We start from the raw sequence: 16,683 nt of genomic DNA, 5'->3' as shown, positions 1-16,683 counted from the left end.
TTGTGTAGGCTTTTTTCCCCCCTCAGTATTTTGTTGCTTATCCTTTAGGGCGAAATTGTTTTTTCCTCGGCCAATAATCTGTTTCTTTAAAAAAAAAAAAAAAAATTCGTTACCTATTGTCTTTTTTTTCTGGTCTTCCTAAGTAAGCCAGAAGTCACAAGGTCGTTTACTAATGGGAAACCAAGAAAAAGAAAAGACACCTCAGCCGGCACAACCTCTCTAACTTGTGTGCCGTGAGGCTCATCAGATGCGAAGACCTGGCGACAAGATAGGGTGGTCCGCAGTGGCTTCCTAAAGCGCAGATCCAGGCCGGCTCCCAGCGTGGAATCCGACCCATGTACTTCGTCTCTCTACGTGGCATCAGATGCTCTGCTGGCTGTCACCGTGAACTCCAGCCCTCGCGGAGTGGACAGTGACCTGGCTGCTTCAGAGTTCGGAGGGGAATAGCGTCTCCGTACCCTTGTCCCACCTGGGCTGCTCCTCGGACCGCCGCTCGTCCCAGACTCCAGGAGGCGCCACCAAGCCTCGCCAACCCCGCTCCATATCTCCGGGAGTCCTCAGCGGGTCCGCCGCGGCGACCGGAAGCTCCGGGCAGAGGTGCTGGTTCCGCCCGCCGCTCTTCCAGACAAGACTCGGCCGCGGCGGTCGGAGCGGCTGCCACGCCGCACCTGCCCGCGAGGGGGCGCGCTGGGCCCAGGCCGCAGCCGACTGCCGCGCTCTGTGCCCCCGCCCTCCGCCGTCCCCAGACTGCGCTCACCTGTCTGGGCCGCTGGCCCAGGAGGCGGGGGCCGGCGGGAGCCAAGCCGAGGAAAGGGCGGAGCGGCTCTCCGGGCGCGTCATCGGAGCACCATGGCGGAGCTAGGAGCTGGTGGCGACGGCCACAGGGGCGGCGACGGCGCAGTACGGAGCGAAACAGGTGACCGCGCAGCGGGGATAGTGGGGGTCCCGTGCGCGCGGGCAGGGGACGGCGAGCGGGGCCAGCGGGCTGGCACCGAAATCACCCGGCGCCGGTAGCCCCCTCCCCGCCCGCGCGGCCGCAGCCCGGAACAACCGGCCCTGCGCGCCGCGCACCCGGGCTCCGAGCGCGCGTTCCCCCGCCCTTCGCCGCCGCGCCTCGGCCGTCCGGCTCTCCCCCGCCGGGGTTCCGGCCGCCCTCGGGCGCTCCACCGCGACTTCCCGCAACAGGTGGAGGCGAGCCGGGGTTCGCGGGCGTGGTGGGGAAACGGAGAGACCCCGGCCGCTGCCCTCCCCGCCGCGGGCTCTGGTCTAATTCAGTTGAATGGGAAATCGTATCCCGCAGACCAAACCAGCGGCCAGAGAGTCGTCGGCCAGGTGCGATTGGCAGGACGAGCAGTTTCTGGGCACCTCCTCCCGCCTTGCCTGGTCGCCCCCGGTGCCGGGGGCTCCTCGGCGGGGTCGGTGTGGGGCAGGACCGCGGGGTGAGCGGCCCGCCCCCCAACCCGGTGCTCGCAGTGGCGACGACCCTCGTCCGAGGGGACCGAGCTCGGGAGGGCCGGGGCCCAGTGCAGCATGGTGGGGGGTTGCGAGTGTGGGCTTGACGGGATCAGACATTCGTTGACTTGTCAGAGTTCTTAGAGAGTTTTTTGTTTTCAGTCTGTTCAGGAGCCCAAAGGAGGATTGTTGGCTCTGCAGCCCAGGATTTGGTGGTCAGGCCTCTGTGTTGAGGATATTCTTCCCCCACAACCTCCAGGGGCACACTTGGGGACAGGGGATCACGTCCCCAAGACCAGCAGCAAGGCTTCCCACCCCCGCCCATCTCTCCATAGTATGAAGCCGATTTTTCTCCCTCGTGGTTTTTTTTCTCCAGAGGCTATCTTGCAAATCCGTCCCTCCCCACTGGTTCCCTCTTCTATTCTTGGCCAGTAAGCTGTTTCTGTATCCTCCTACACTTGGGGATGGGGACGGTGAGGCAGTTTCTTAGTTTAAAAAGAAATTCAATTCTTAGGCTCTCCAATTGCAAGCTGTTTTCCACTTCCGTACACTCCCAATCGGAAGCAATTGTTTCCTAAATGTAAGAATCACTGTCTCCCCACCGTCGAGGATGCTTATTTTAACGTGGAAGGTCCAGAGAGCTCTGAAACAGTATTTGCAAATTATGTATCTGCTATTGCTAGGAAGAGGTTGGGTACCCAACGTCTTATGATTTAATCCCTTCAGCCAAGATACATGAGGTTAAGACTGACAAAGTACCTTGAACTTGTTTATTTTTAAGTCATGCTCCTTCCTGTAGGGAGTTTGTCTTAATGTGTTTGCAAGATTGGTAGATCGTTATTTTGGTTTGGGGTGGAGAAGAGATGCTTTTGTAATTGCTTTCGGGAATTTGATGAGCTAGACGCTGGGACGGGGCTTCCCCAAGTGAGGGCCTCGGGAGAGCAGCGTCCTCTTTTGTAAATATACGTCATGATTTGGTGCCTAACCCTGACCCAGTAACTGCGTGTGAAACAACATTGTTCTAGCGAGCTAAGTGTCAATTTGTGCTCAAAAATACTTTCTAGAATCTGCACATGAACAACTTGTTCAGACGTAAGTGAACTAACTACAAACTGTAGCATATTCAGTGCCTGAACATGTTAAGGAATAGGCCGTGCTTCCAACAATTAATATACAGATCAACCATGTGCCTGTCAGTGTAATATTTTCTTTTATTATAAAGGGAATTAAATTGGTTGTTATCTCCTTCATAGAAAACATTTCTTCCACACTTTTGCCTAAGAACTTAAATTTCCAAAGGACACATTTTATATATGGTCTTGAATAATTATACTTTATAATTTCACTGAAAACTTAATTCTGGCCTCACATCTCTTTCCTATTTTTCTACCCCAAGATTACTATTAATGTTTTTAGTGTTCAGAAGCATTTGTGTCAGCAGGTGCCAAAGAAAGAAGGAAGGTGTAAATGTATTTTTTTGAATCTAGGTGATAGTTATTTTGAGAGAACAAGGGGGATTGTTTGAATTTCAACAACTTAAGTTATTCCATGTATTTAAAACACACGACCTATGTCTGAATATGAGACTTTAATTTAGCACTTTATTCTGGTGAACATATTTCACATTATACACATCCAAATACTGCAAGTCTCATTTTTTTAAACGATCAGAAGCGTGTATGGAAATGGGGGGTGGGTGGGTGGCGGTGGACAGAGAAACCTGTATTACCATCAAGAGTTGAAAATTGCCACCTTAAATGGCAACGTTTCTTGAGGGATTAATTTTAATTTTTTTAGATCTCATTATTATGAGGTAGAGTCCACTCTTTTTTTTTCTTTTTTTTTGAGACAGGGTCTCGCTTTGTCGCCCAGGCTGGAGTGCAGTGGCGCGATTTCGGCTCACTGCAAGCTCCGCTTCCCAGGTTCACGCCATTCTCCTGCCTCATCCTCCCGAGTAGCTGGGACTACAGGCGCCCGCCACCACGCTCGGCTAATTTTTTTGTATTTTTTTTAGTGGAGACGGGGTTTCACCGTGTTAGCCAGGATGGTCTCGATCTCCTGACCTCGTGATCCGCCCGTCTCGGCCTCCCAAAGTGCTGGGATTACAGGCGTGAGCCACCGTGCCTGGCGAGTCCACTCTTAAATAGCTCTTAGGTTTTGTGTCTCTGTACAAAGACTGGTGTAATTTTAGGGCACTTTAGGTTAGAATATCAGGTTATTATAAAAATGATACCTGTAATGTGTTCAGAATTATGTGTGTGTTTGTGTGTGTGTGTGTGTGTGTGTGTGTGTGTGTGTGTGTATCAAAGATGAATTGACAGTGGTGGCATGCAGCCTATGAAATGAGACTGTTCTTAAGCGTATCAAAAGCTATTATATAAATCCAACATTTAAAAACTATATTTCTGTGGGTATATATTTATCTTCTTCTCAGAGTTAGTCAAATCACATTCCTTGCGGTGAAAACGTTTATTTTTTTTAAGGATGAAAAGTTCTTCCAATAGATTTTTCTTGCCAACAGCCAAAGTTAAGCAAGAGCTGGGGAAAAAAAATTGCCTTGGAAACAAGTTTAAGACATCACCACTAGAGGATGTCAAGTCCTTTTTCAGGCTTTTTTGAGTAGTCGACCTACCTCGTGTGATATTCACAAAACTGCCTCAATCCAAGCTTTGTGTATTTAATTTTATGTTCATGTTCAAGAGCTGTGGAAAGCGAGTGTACAGCACTAATTCCTAGTCTGATAGCCTGTTTTAAAAACCTCCTGAACTAAAAGCAAATTTAAAGCTGCTTTTGATTAATTCAGGAAACTCTGATGCACAAAGGAATAAGTTAATACCAATAACCTGTCAATTCTGTTGATATTTTGGGAAGTGGGTCATGACTTAGAATCTGGAACTGGGCTTTTTGTCCACTTTAGCAACGTGTGTGATGAACATGGCCTCTTTTGTGACCATCCTTTCATGAACTTTTCCATATGAAAAAGTGACCCTGTAGGTGTCACTTAACTCTAAGGGTCTACATTAAATATCTACCAATAGGGGCTCAGATGACAATTTGGTATTAAGCTTGTCCCGTTTGAAAGAGATGCTTCATTTGCGTAGCTAGATAGCTTTTCTCCCATCCTATATGGCTGTTACCTTTACATCTTGCTAAGTAGGGGGAAACATTATTAGACTAGGCAGTTGTGCTCAGGAGCATGCATTTATGTGATATTGATAGGCATGTGTGAAATATTTTTACACAGTTTATTTACACTGGCATTTTCTCTAAAAAAAATTCTAACATCTTTGCTTCCCAATGCATGAGAAATAATCATTTGGAAGAATTGTTTTTAAAAACTCAGGCCTCATATTGATGTAAGAATTGAAAATATTGAGGCTTAGAATAAGAAATGTGTGCCTTCTGTATATTCAGCATTATGGTGGTTAGAAGGCTGTTGAACAAATGATCCTTGAATTTAGTAAGGAAGATAAAATTCACCAACAAACAGTTGTAGATTATGAGAGTTCAGTGAAGGAGAAATCACTTCCGGCTATGGTCAGCAGGAAGAACATACCGGATACAGCACTGAAGTTAAATTTTAAAAAGTGGTAGAACTGGAGATCTTTATGTTAAGTGAAATAAGCCAGGCACAGAAAGACAAACATTGTATCTTCTCACTCATTTGTCGGGTCTAAAAATAAAAACAATTGAACTCATGGACATAGAGAGTAAAAGGATGGTTACCAGAGACTGAGAAGGGTAGAGGGGGTGGGGAGTGAGAGGTGGCAGGAAGGTGGGCATGGTTAATGGGTTTTTTTGTTTTGTTTTGTTTTTTAAAAAAGGCCAGAAGCAGTTGCTCACGCCTATAATCCCAGCACTTTGGGAGGCTGAGGCAGGCGGATCACATGAGGCCAGGAGTTTGAGACCAGCCTGGGCAATGTGGTAAAACCCCATCTCTACTAAAAATAAAAAAATTAGCCTGTGGTGGCGCACGCCTATAGTTCCAGCTCTTTGGGAGGCTGAGGCAGAAGAATCACTTGAACCCGGGAGGTGGAGGTTGCAGTGAGCCGAGATTGCACCACTGTACTCCAGCCTGGGCGACAGAGCGAGACCGCGTCTCAAAAAAACAAAAAGAAGGAGTAAGACCTACAATTTGATAGCACAGCAGGGTGATTATAGTCAGTGACTTAATTGTACTTTTAAAAATAACTAAGAGTGTAACTGGATTGTTTGTAACACAAAGGATAAATGCTTGAGGGGATGGATACCCCATTCTCCATGATGTAATTATTTCACATTGCATGCCTGTATCAAAACATTTCATGTACCACATAAATATACCTACTATTTACTCACAAAAATAAAATTTAAAAAATTTGTTTTAAAAAATAAAAAAATAAACTTTTAAAAGTGGGTAAGTGGGATATAAAATTGGATGGAGGAAAGGGAGAAAAACAAAGGTGCAGATGTGAAAAAGAGCAAAGTTTTGGTCATATTGACACGTGTAAAGCTCAAAGAAAGTCCTAGATCAGTTAGGAATGACTGTTCACTGAAGCCAAATTGTGGAAGGGCTGGAGGCCAAACTGAGAGGTTATTACATTTTTCTGGGGTGGGGTAGTGGGGGGAAGTGAGGATTCTTGAGAATAAAGAATATTGATTAAAGAAGGCATAGTCAGGTAGTTATGTACCCATGAATCTTGAAATCTTGATTGCAAGTTCTAACAAGAGCTCAGCTGTGCCTTTAGCTGATGAAAGCAAAATTCCTGCCTCTGGGAAAGTCATTCTCTTCCATTGATTTTTTTTTTTTTCTTTTACTGCTTTAGGAAAGGTGCATCTGCAGGGATGAGAATGCATGAGAAACATCTGCCTAGCCAGATTAGCCAGATCTCTGGAGATCAATGAAGGGCTAGGTCTACTCAGCCGGTCCTCATTTCAAAGTAGCAATGTAGACTTGAGGATGGACTGAAGAAGAGTTCAGTGACATACACACCAACTTTGAGATTCCAGCAGAAATCCAGGCAGTCGTTAGCATGGCAATAGGAAGAGACGATTAAGGTTCTGCAGGGGCATGTGTCAAAGGATTGCATGTAAAAAGGTGACATATGAGACTTCCAAGTTTGAGTTTGGTTTATTGACTTATTGGAAAATATGAGGAGGACCTGTTTTGTTTTTTATCCCAAAGAGGTGGGGGAGGGGGGCAGGTCTTGCTATGTTGCCCAGGCTGGACTTGAACTCCTGAGCTCAAGTGATCTTCCTGGCTCAACTGCCCGAATAGCTGAGACTACAGGCATGTGCCACTGTGTCCAGCAGAATCAGGTTTTGGTGGGAGAAACAGGAAGAAAAACCCTCTGCTTTAGATATGAAAATGTGTGGTATAAGAGAGATCTGTAAGTGGAAATGTTCAAAAGGCAACTGGAAGTATAGGACTAAAAGAGAAAAATAGAGGTCAGCACTCTGGGATTCACTCCATAAAGGAATAATGACTGAAGGTTTGGGAGTGAGGAGAGCTCAGAAAAACCACGGAAGGGTGAGATGACGTGTAAAGCGTGGGAGGAGGAAGAACCAGCAAAGCAGACAGATGGAAAAGCACAGCTGAGCAATGTCACACCTGCTGAGAAGGATGGAGAGGTAAGGGATTCAAAGACTGATGAAGACATTTTATAAAAAGCTGTGCATTTGGTTACTAGTAGTCACTGACCAACCCCAGAAGAAGATTTTCAGTTGTTGGTGGAAGAGTTGGGGCTACATCAGATTATAAGTGATTATTAGATAAACAGTTTGGGAAGGAAAGGTAGCCAATTTAATAGACCCTCCCATAAAGCTTGCTGGTGAAAGGAAAAATTACAAATCCTTGAATAGGCAGAGGGATTTTTAAAAATTTATTTAAAAATTTGCATACAGTCCAGGTGCGGTGGCTTACACCTGTAATCCCAGCACTTTTGGGAGGCTGAGGCAGGTAGATCACTTGAGCTCAGGAGTTTAAGACCAGCCTGGGCAACATGGCAAAGCCCTGTCTCTACTGAAAATACAACAATTGGCCAGGTGTGGTGGCATATGCCTGTAATCCGAACTACTCAGGAGGCTGAGGCAGGAGAATTGCTTGAACCCGGGAGGCGAGGTTACAGTGAGCTGAGATAGTAGTACCACATTCCAGCCTGGGCGACAGAGCAAGACTCCGTCTCAGTAAATAAATAATAAATAAAAAATTTGTGTACAAAAATTACTCATTTTCTTTTGTTTTTTAGTTCTTATTGAATGTATAGAGTAATGTAAGCACCACTGTTAACATGATCCCAAAGAGTCCTCTGCCTCCAACCCAAATTCCCTAATGCTGCACCTTTGTAGTGAGATTCTCTTCCTACACCTAACCCCTGGCAACCACTGATCTGTTTACCATCTTCCTAGTTTTGCCTTTTCCAGAATGTCATAAAAGTGGAATCATACATTGTGTAACCTTTTTTTTTTTTTTTTTTTTTTTTTGAGACGGAGTTTTACTATTGTTGCCCAGGCTGGAGTGCAATGGCACGATCTCGGCTCACAGGAACCTCCTCTGCCTCCCGGGTTCAAGCGATTCTCCTGCCTCAGCCTCCCAAATAGCTGGGATTACAGGCATGCGCCACCACACCCGGCTAATTTTGTATTTTTGGTAGAGAAGGGGTTTCTATGAAACCCCGTCAGGCTGGTCTTGAACTCTCGATCAAAGGTGATCCACCAGCCTCGGTATCCCGAAGTGCTGGGATTAGAGGTGTGAGCCACCGTACCCGGCCCCACATTTCGTAACCTTTTGAGTCTGAATTTTTCACCTGGCATCATGGTTTTGAGATTCAGGCACACTGTTGTGCATATTAGTAGTCCCTTCCTTTTTCTTGATGAAGTAGTTTGCCATTGTATGGATGTATCATAGATGGTTTATCGAAGAACATTTGAGTTGTTCCCAGGTTTTGGCAATTATGAATAATGCTGCCATAAACAGTTACCTACAGGTTTTTGTGTGAGCGTAGTTTTCATTTATCCTCAGTAAATACCTAGGAATAGGATTACTGATTCATGTAACTGTATGTTTAACTTTATAAGAAATGGACAAACTTTTCCAGAGCGTCTCAATGGTTTTACATTCTTACAATCAGCGTATGTGAGTTCTGGTTGCCCTGCATCCTCACTCATACTTAGCATTGTTAGTTTTGTTTGTTTTTAAAACTTTAGCCATTCCACCAAGTTCTTTGAGTAAAGCAATGTAATCACCTCAAAGTAAAATAGTGCCTTTTTAATGCTAACCCATGCTCACATGAATTAAGAAAGCCTGGAGGTAGTGTTGATCCCAGAGCCCAGGTATAATATGGAGTTTGTATTTGGCTCTCATATCTTTATTCTCCCTCATTCTTTTTTCCCCATAGTATTTCTTTTATTTTTTATTTATTTATTTTTTTAATTTTAACACACCATTGCTGGCTTGAAGATCCATGGTATCTCTTATTTCCTGTGGAGTATACATTCTGAAGTTGATTATGGATGGAAGTGCCATTATATAGCACAGTCCCTGCCAATTCAAGTTCTCTCTTCCTCCTTAATAGTCTGTCTTCTAATCCCTTGAGATATGGCTTTCTGCAACTTGGAAATAACTTGTTTTGTTGTTAGAAAGCTAGACATGTTGGTCATATACCTTGTTTATTACCCTGATTAATTCCTTATTGGCACATTTTGTATTGTCAAACTGAATACTTACCAGTTCTCAGATACAGTGCTTTGTAAAGCCTTGATAGTCTATCATTGGACGTTTCATCACTTCCTCATGGTCTAAGGTTCCATAGGCTAAATGTTAATGGTATTTAGGCTTATTCTTTTTTTATAAAATTCAGTTTTAGTGTTTGTCTAGTTTTCTAGCAGTGATACTGTCTACCTCCTTACTATCTTAGCTCTTGTAAAACTCTTGAGTTATGGTTGACATATTTAAATGGCATTTGGATTTTCTCTTCAGTAATTATTTTCCTTAGTATCTTTTTAATTTGAGAAATAGCCTGTTGAAAAAGATCTATAAGATTTTCTTATTAGGAACCACTGTGAAATTTTTTTTGTAAATATATTTTTTGAGACAGAGTCTCGCTCTGTTGCCCAGGCTGGAGTGCAGTGGCACAATCTTGGCTCACAGCAATCTGCGCCTCCCAGGTTCAAATGATTCTCTTGCCTCAGCCTCCCGACTAGGTGGAACTACATGCGCCCACCACCATGCCTGGTTAATTTTTAGATTTTTAGTAGAGGCAGCGTTTTGCCATGTTGGCCAGGCTGGTCTCGAACTCCTGAACTCAAGTGATCTGCCCAACTCAGCCTCCTAAAGTGCTGGAATTACAGGTGTGAGCCACCACTCCCGGCCCCACTTTGAATTTTGATTTGAAGAGTAATATGTAGTATTTGACAGTAAGAATAACTGCATTCAACAGTTCTTCATCCTTGATGCTCCTTTAGGAATAGTTGTGGAAAAAAGAATCATGAGAAAGTGCCAAGGAGGATTGACACACCTGACCAGATGGTACAGATGAGCACAGGGTGTAAAACAATGCAGGGAGGAGGCTGGGAGCAGTGCACTTGGCATATGTGAGCTGCACCTCATAGGCACTGTTAATAAATGATATATCTTTAAGTTTAGCGTATTGAGATTTGGGGTATCTTAAAATTTCTCCTTCTGTAACTTTTAAAATTAAATCCTATGAAAGCTTTCTTTTTGGAGTTGGCTTTCTGGTAAAGAGAAATGTCCTTCACTATGGCATAACCTCTGAGTATAAAACTTATTTCTCCAACACTGTTGAATGTAGAAAAGAAGTTCTCTAGGATCAGTTTAACTGTCAAGATGAAATTCTAGAAAGGAGCCTTTCGTTTAGCACCTCCACCCCTCATCATGAAGCTTGCTTGGTTGCAATAATGTGCATAATAATTGACTGTAAGATGTGTTCCTGTAGCAAAACTTTTGGCTGCTTCTCAAGATTCAAATCTGGGCTTCTGGTTCTCAGAAGCTCCTGACCCAAGTCTTTGGGGTGGCAGGCACACCAGCCAGGACCTGGTTACTTACTTCTTGCATTCCAGCTGGACTGGTTTCTATTCATGCTCCAAATTAGTCCAGTGACAGCCTTCACCACAGGCCTGGTGGATTCATTTAAATATGGGTCACTCCTTGACCCTAAGGTTATGTTGTTGAAATGATCATTGGGCCCATGTGCTGGAGTATCACTGATTCACATCATTGGCTCTCAATCTTGGCAGTGATTTAAAATCACCTGGGGACCATTTAAATATCAGGATGCCCAGGTGGCATCCAAGGTAATTATCTGAGGATCTTGCAGGATGGGAGTCAGGTGGCAGTGTTTTTAAAACTCCCCAGATGGTCTGGTGTGCAGTCAGTGCTGAGAACTACTGATTCAGAGCCTTTCCTATTGTATTCCTTCCATTTGACCGTTGTGGTGGGTGGTGTCAAGTGTGCGCACCTTGCTTATGGAAACCACATGGAAAATCAGAATGGCAATTGCCCTAAATCTAGTGAGTTTACTCAAGTTATCTCTTATTTTTGCCCCAGGACTTTTTTTGAAGGAAATACAGATGTGAATACAGGTCTGAGTACAATTGAATAGCTAAATATGCACACATATATTCAGTGGCCACATGTATGCACATTTCTGTATGAATATGTGCAGTGAGACAAAAGACCATTCAATTTTCTTGTTTTCGACTTTGCTTAGCTCTCACACTGCTTTCCTCTCCATCCTGCCCCTTAAAACCAGGAAAGGTTAAATTGGGGTAGATATTTAAGTCTTTCGTAGAAAATTATACATTTTTCCCGGAGATCTTTCTAGTGACTCCTGACCTCTCATCACCAGGTCCCTGGCTCTGGAGGCTGGGGCTTGTTTCTTCTGTCTATAAATAGTTGACCCAAGTACGACCTTCTCCCTTCCATGTGACCAGATGCTAATACCCTTCAGGCTAATCTTTCTTTCTTTCACCTCTCTTCTTTCTCACCGCATGCCGCTGTGCCCAAGGCCCAGCTGGTAACCTCTGCGGTTTTTACTGTGCATTTTTTTCTTAGCAGGATTATTCAACTTGTGCTTTGATTATCACCTAAAATTATCATCTCTGGCACTACACACTGAAATGTGTACAGACATTTCTGGTTTTTGTTTTCGAGACAGGGCCTTGCTCTGTCGCCCAAGTTGGAATGCAGTGGCGCAGTCATGACTCACTACATCCTTGACCTCCTGGTCTCAAGCAATTCTCCTACATTAGCGTGCCAAGTACCTGAGACTATGGGTGCATGCCACCATGCCTGGCTAATTTTATTTTTTGTAGAGATGAGTTTTCTCTATGTTGCCCAGGCAGGTTTCAAACTCCTGGACACAAGCAATCCTCCTGCCTCAGCCTCCAAAAGTGCTGAAATTATAGGCATGAGCCACCACACCCAGCTTACAGGCACTTCTGAGTTGCGTTCATGCCTGCTCCTGAGGTTTTGTGCCATCTTTTGTGATTTGAAGCTTGTTCTGGGAGGGCTTACCTTTGGCAGTATGATTTCTTTTCATTTTCTCCTCTTTGCAGCTAGTGTGTTTCTAACTGTGAAGTCCAAGGCCAAAATGAAAAGGTCAGTAGGGGATGTTGGATGGGACTGATCCCTAGAAAAGAGTATCTTTGATTCCTCTTTAAGATTATTCGGAAACTGAGCATGTGTGAGGCTGTGAGGTTTGAAGCTCAAACCTAACACTAATTATTTAGGGGTAATTGTAACCTACTATTTTGTGCAAGGTCTCTGGAGTCTGGCTGCCTGGGTTCCAATCTCAGCTCCACCACTTGGTACCTGTGGGATCTTGGGCCTGTCATGTAAGCATTCTCTTCCTCAGTGTCTTCCTTTTTAAAATGGGATATTGGTAATACCGTCACAGGGCTTAAATGAGTTAATACTGAAGTTCTTAGAGCAGTGCTTGACACAGCATAAGCACCAAGTGTTTGTTATAATTCTTGTCATGATTAGTGAAGATTAGTATTGCATTACTGTGAAACGATGGGCATACCCTGGCATGCTAAGTTTCTTCCTTAAGCCATTTTTTATTTATCACAGTAGGCTCTCCATAATGAAGGCATCAGAATGTAATGATGATTCAGACCTCATTGTAGCTGTGTGATCACATTGTCATAGGCTTGGCGCTGGGATCAAAGGCATCATTAAAGCACTTTGGATGATAGTTTTTACCTGTCAAATGTTCCAGGAGGTTACTGTACACTGGCCTGTGAGACCCTTAGATTGTTATGTGATCATGCTAAACACCCGTAAAAGCCCTTCCTGGTTTTGTTTTTTGTTTTTTTTTGAGACGGAGTTTCACTCTTGTTGCCCAGGCTGGAGTGCAATGGTGCGATCTCGGCTCACTGCAACCTCCGCCTTCCAGGTTCAAGTGATTCTCCTGCCTCAGCCTCCTGAGTAGATGGAATTACAGGCATCCGCCACCATGCCCAGCTAATTTTTATATATTTAGTAGAGGCGGGGTTTCACTATGTTGCTCAAGTTGGTCCTGAATTCTTGACCTCAGGTGATCCACCCACCTTGGCCTCCCAAATTGTTAGGATTACAGATTTGAGTCACCGTGTCCGGCCTTGGCTTATTTTTATGGAATCCAAAAGTGTTTTTTTAATGGCTGTATCATAGTTCTAATTTTTTTTTCTTTTTTTTGAGACAGAGTTTTGCTCTGGTGACTCTGTCACCCAGGCTAGAGGGCAGAGGCACCATCATGGCTCACTGCATCTTTGACATCTGGGCTCCAACGACCCTCCTATCTCAGCCCCCTGAGGTAGCTGGGACTACAGGTACACGCCACTATGCCAGGCACCAGCTAATTTTTTTTCCTCTCTCTCTTTTTGTAGAGATTGGATTTTGCTATATTGCTCAGGCTGGTTTCGAACTCTTGGGCTCAAGCGATCCTCCTGCCTCGGCTTCTCAAAGTGCTGGGATTACAGGCGTGAGCCACAGCGCCTGGCCCATAGTTCTAAATTTTAAGTCCTTTGCTAAAACATTGCTACAGAGGTATGTTGCTTTAAGCCATAGAGAGATGGACCTCCTAACACCCATTCTGACTATAAACAAGGCACTAGCACCACGTTGACTATGCTTCTCTACCAGGAAAATAGAGGAAACATACAACTTGCCTTCCACGAGATGTTCATGAGAAGCAGGAGGCAGTTTGGGTTTCTTCAAGCAAAGTACATACATGAAATAGAAAATATCAGTAAGTTGTCTTATTAAAGTCACAAATTTTAGAAGAAACTTTCTTAAGTTGCAGAATACCATTTACAAGGTGTATCCTGGGTGTGGTGTGTGGGCATGTATGTGAGGCACATTTCTCGCTAAGAAAATGATATCTTGTTCAATTTGGAATTTAGATTTTTATATCTTTTAAAAATTTTGGCCAGGCATGGTGGCTCACACCTGTAATCGCAGCACTTTGGGAGGCCGAGGCGGGCGGATCACCTGAGGTTGGGAGTTTGAGACTAGCCTGACCAACGTGGAGAAACTCCCATCTCTACTAAAAATACAAAATTAGCTGGGTGTGGTGGCGCATGCCTGTAGTCCCAGCTACTCGGGAGGCTGAAGCAGGACAATCGCTTGAACCCAGGAGGCGGAGGGTGCGGTGAGCCGAGATCGTGCCATTGCACTCCAGCCTGGGCAACAAAAGTGAAACTCCGTCTCAAAAAAACCAAAAAAATAAAAGTTATTTAATTTCATAACTTCGTAAATCTGAAAATACGTCACTTCCTCAGATGGGTCCTGGGTTGAGATTCTTCCAACAATGCCCCCAAATTGTCTTTTTGTGTCCAGTAGCCACTGTGGAAATTGATTAAACAAGTGTTCCCGATGCCATCTTTGAAATATTAAAATGTGTTATTCAGTAAAAATAAACTGAATTATTATTGAAATAAGTTTTGTACGGATTTACTTAACACTAGGAATAAACCCATCCAGATATCCTGGTGAAGATGCCCTCCCTGTATATAGAAAAAGTTACATCCATATACTTTGTGCAGTGACTGTATAAGGCCCAGATAGAGTATAAATAGAAGAGATGTCTCAACAGCTGAAAGAAAGTATGGAAATAAATTGAGAAGTGGGAAGCTATTTTTAGTCTAGAAGACCTGTGAGACTCAAATGACTTTGGATAGAAAAACCCCATAATCTTATACTCCAGTGAAGCCTCACAGGGAAGAGCCCTAGGTTGGCATTTCAGATTCAGTCCTCGGTATCCCAGCTGTGTCTAAAATGGACTGATTTGAGAATGTCATTTCTTCAACTTATTTACAAACTGATCAGGCCCAACATCTATCTGCTGCTCGCTGAGAACAGCATCAAAGTTAAAAAAAAAAGAAAAAAGAAAAGGAGTTCCAATCATCAACCAACTGTGCAACACAAATCTAAACCATGTATGTGATGAGACCCACATGTCATTGTGAGAGTGTTGCAGGACTCATTAATGACACCCACAGTAGCAAGTAAGTCTTCAAGAAGCCTTTGGAGGAGAGAAGGCCTATGTATGAAATGCCAGAAGGTTCAGAATTAGGACTCTGGATATGGAGTTCAGACACCTGTGAATTGGGCATTCTGAACCCCTTGTACAATGTGCAAAGCTGATTTTTTCTTACACAGCACAGTGTTGCTTACTATTACAGATGTCCCTATCTGGAAACATGTTCATTCAACACTTTGCAGATTTGCAGTTATTTTCAAAACAGCTTTTGTTATACAAACCTCCCTCTTTTTGTTGTAAACATGGTCTTTTTCCAGTGCGCTGGATAAAGTCTGGCTCTGGGCAGTAAAGGGACATGGCTACTGCTTATTTCAGGAACTTAGGGGCAAGTGTCTTCATGCCTGTGGAAACAGGAGCCAGCTAGAAGTATTTCCAGCAAAAAATTTAAGAGAAAGGAGAGATTTTTTATTATGATTTTGATTTCTTTACTGCAACATTGCAGGTGTCTGGAGTATAGCCATTACACTTTATGAAAAAGGCAAAATGGTCATTTGGGGTGTTTTAGGAAGTTTGCCAAAAGGCTCCTTTGTCATTATAATCCTTCCTAAGCTGCCATCCATGGGTTTAGGTTATGGATATGAAAAGTGGAAGGGTTTGAGAAATGAAGTAGGTGTCTTCCGAGTGCTTACCAACCTGTTAATCTTTTTGAGATGTTAATATTTTCATATAGAGCCCCCTAAAAATCTTGATGGCTCTAGGTCAGTCAAGCCTAAGAGAAGATGTATTTGTCAAAAAAAAAAACAAAAAAAAACCTTACTGGATTGCTAGTAACATCTACTTCTTCGAAATTAATACTTCATATTTTTTTTAAAAAATATTGATGCATTAGGAACATTTTTTGCTTAGCAGTTACAAATTTTAAGAGCTTCTAAGCTTGTTACTCAATCCTAAATATACTTGTATCTTTATAATTTAGCTTAAAGGCTTTTGGTGTTCTGGTTGGTTACTGACAATTCTCAGTGTGACATTCACTGAAGGAAAATGTACCAAGCCTCTAACTTACTCACCACAATTATATAATTTGGCATTTCTTTTAGGTGCTTCCTTCCTCTAGATTGGTTTCAGAACTATGCTGGAGAATTGTATGTAATTTTTTTTCTTTTGTCAGAATTGGCGTGTTAGGCCTTTTTTGTGTCACTTAAACACCTGAGGCTAGGCAATTTATAAAGAAAAAAGGTTTAATTGGCTCAGGGATTTGCAGGCTGTACAAGCATGGCACTGACATCTGCTCGGCTTCTGCTGAGGGTCCCAGGAACCCTACAATCATTGTGGAAGGTGAAGCGGGAGCAGGCACGTTCACATGGCAAGAGAGTGGGGTAACGGGAGGTCCCAGACTTTTAAACAACCAGACCTTATGTAAACTAACTGAGGGAGAACTTACTCATCACCACGGGGATGGCGCTAAACCGTTCATGAAGGACGCACCCCCATGATCCAGTCATCTCCCACCAGGCCCCACCTCCAACATTGGGGGTTACATTTCAACATGAGATTTGGAGGACACAAACATCCAAACTGTAACAGTTAGTTTCAGTTAATAAATAAACCAAAAAATAAAGTTAGTGCCTCAAACCTTCATACGCTTTTCTCATGAAAAGCATTTTTATCCAACCCTCTCTCCTCCCCCCATGTACGTATCTATATACTTTAGTTTCTACTGATTGAGAAAGTGGGGTTACTTCATTATAATAGAGAAGGACTTTTTTGT

General features: G+C 43.6%; 1 protein-coding gene across 2 annotated transcripts in view; it reads left to right on the top strand.

The window, feature by feature from the left end:
• The first annotated feature begins 835 nt into the window (after nt 1–835).
• MAP7 (microtubule associated protein 7) overlaps nt 836–16,683 on the top strand; it is a 210,021-nt gene continuing 194,173 nt past the window's right edge. For both annotated transcript variants that reach the window (XM_077999448.1, XM_077999446.1), the window contains exon 1: nt 836–916. In XM_077999448.1, coding sequence (XP_077855574.1) covers nt 850–916 — 67 coding nt within the window. In that variant the 5' untranslated portion in view covers nt 836–849. The remainder of the gene's footprint in view (nt 917–16,683) is intronic.

Source organism: Macaca mulatta, chromosome 4 (genome assembly GCF_049350105.2).
Source record: "Macaca mulatta isolate MMU2019108-1 chromosome 4, T2T-MMU8v2.0, whole genome shotgun sequence".
Classification (NCBI taxonomy): Eukaryota; Metazoa; Chordata; class Mammalia; order Primates; family Cercopithecidae; genus Macaca; species Macaca mulatta.
The sequence above is the reverse complement of the archived record's forward strand: the minus strand, read 5'-3'. Positions and strand labels throughout refer to the sequence as shown.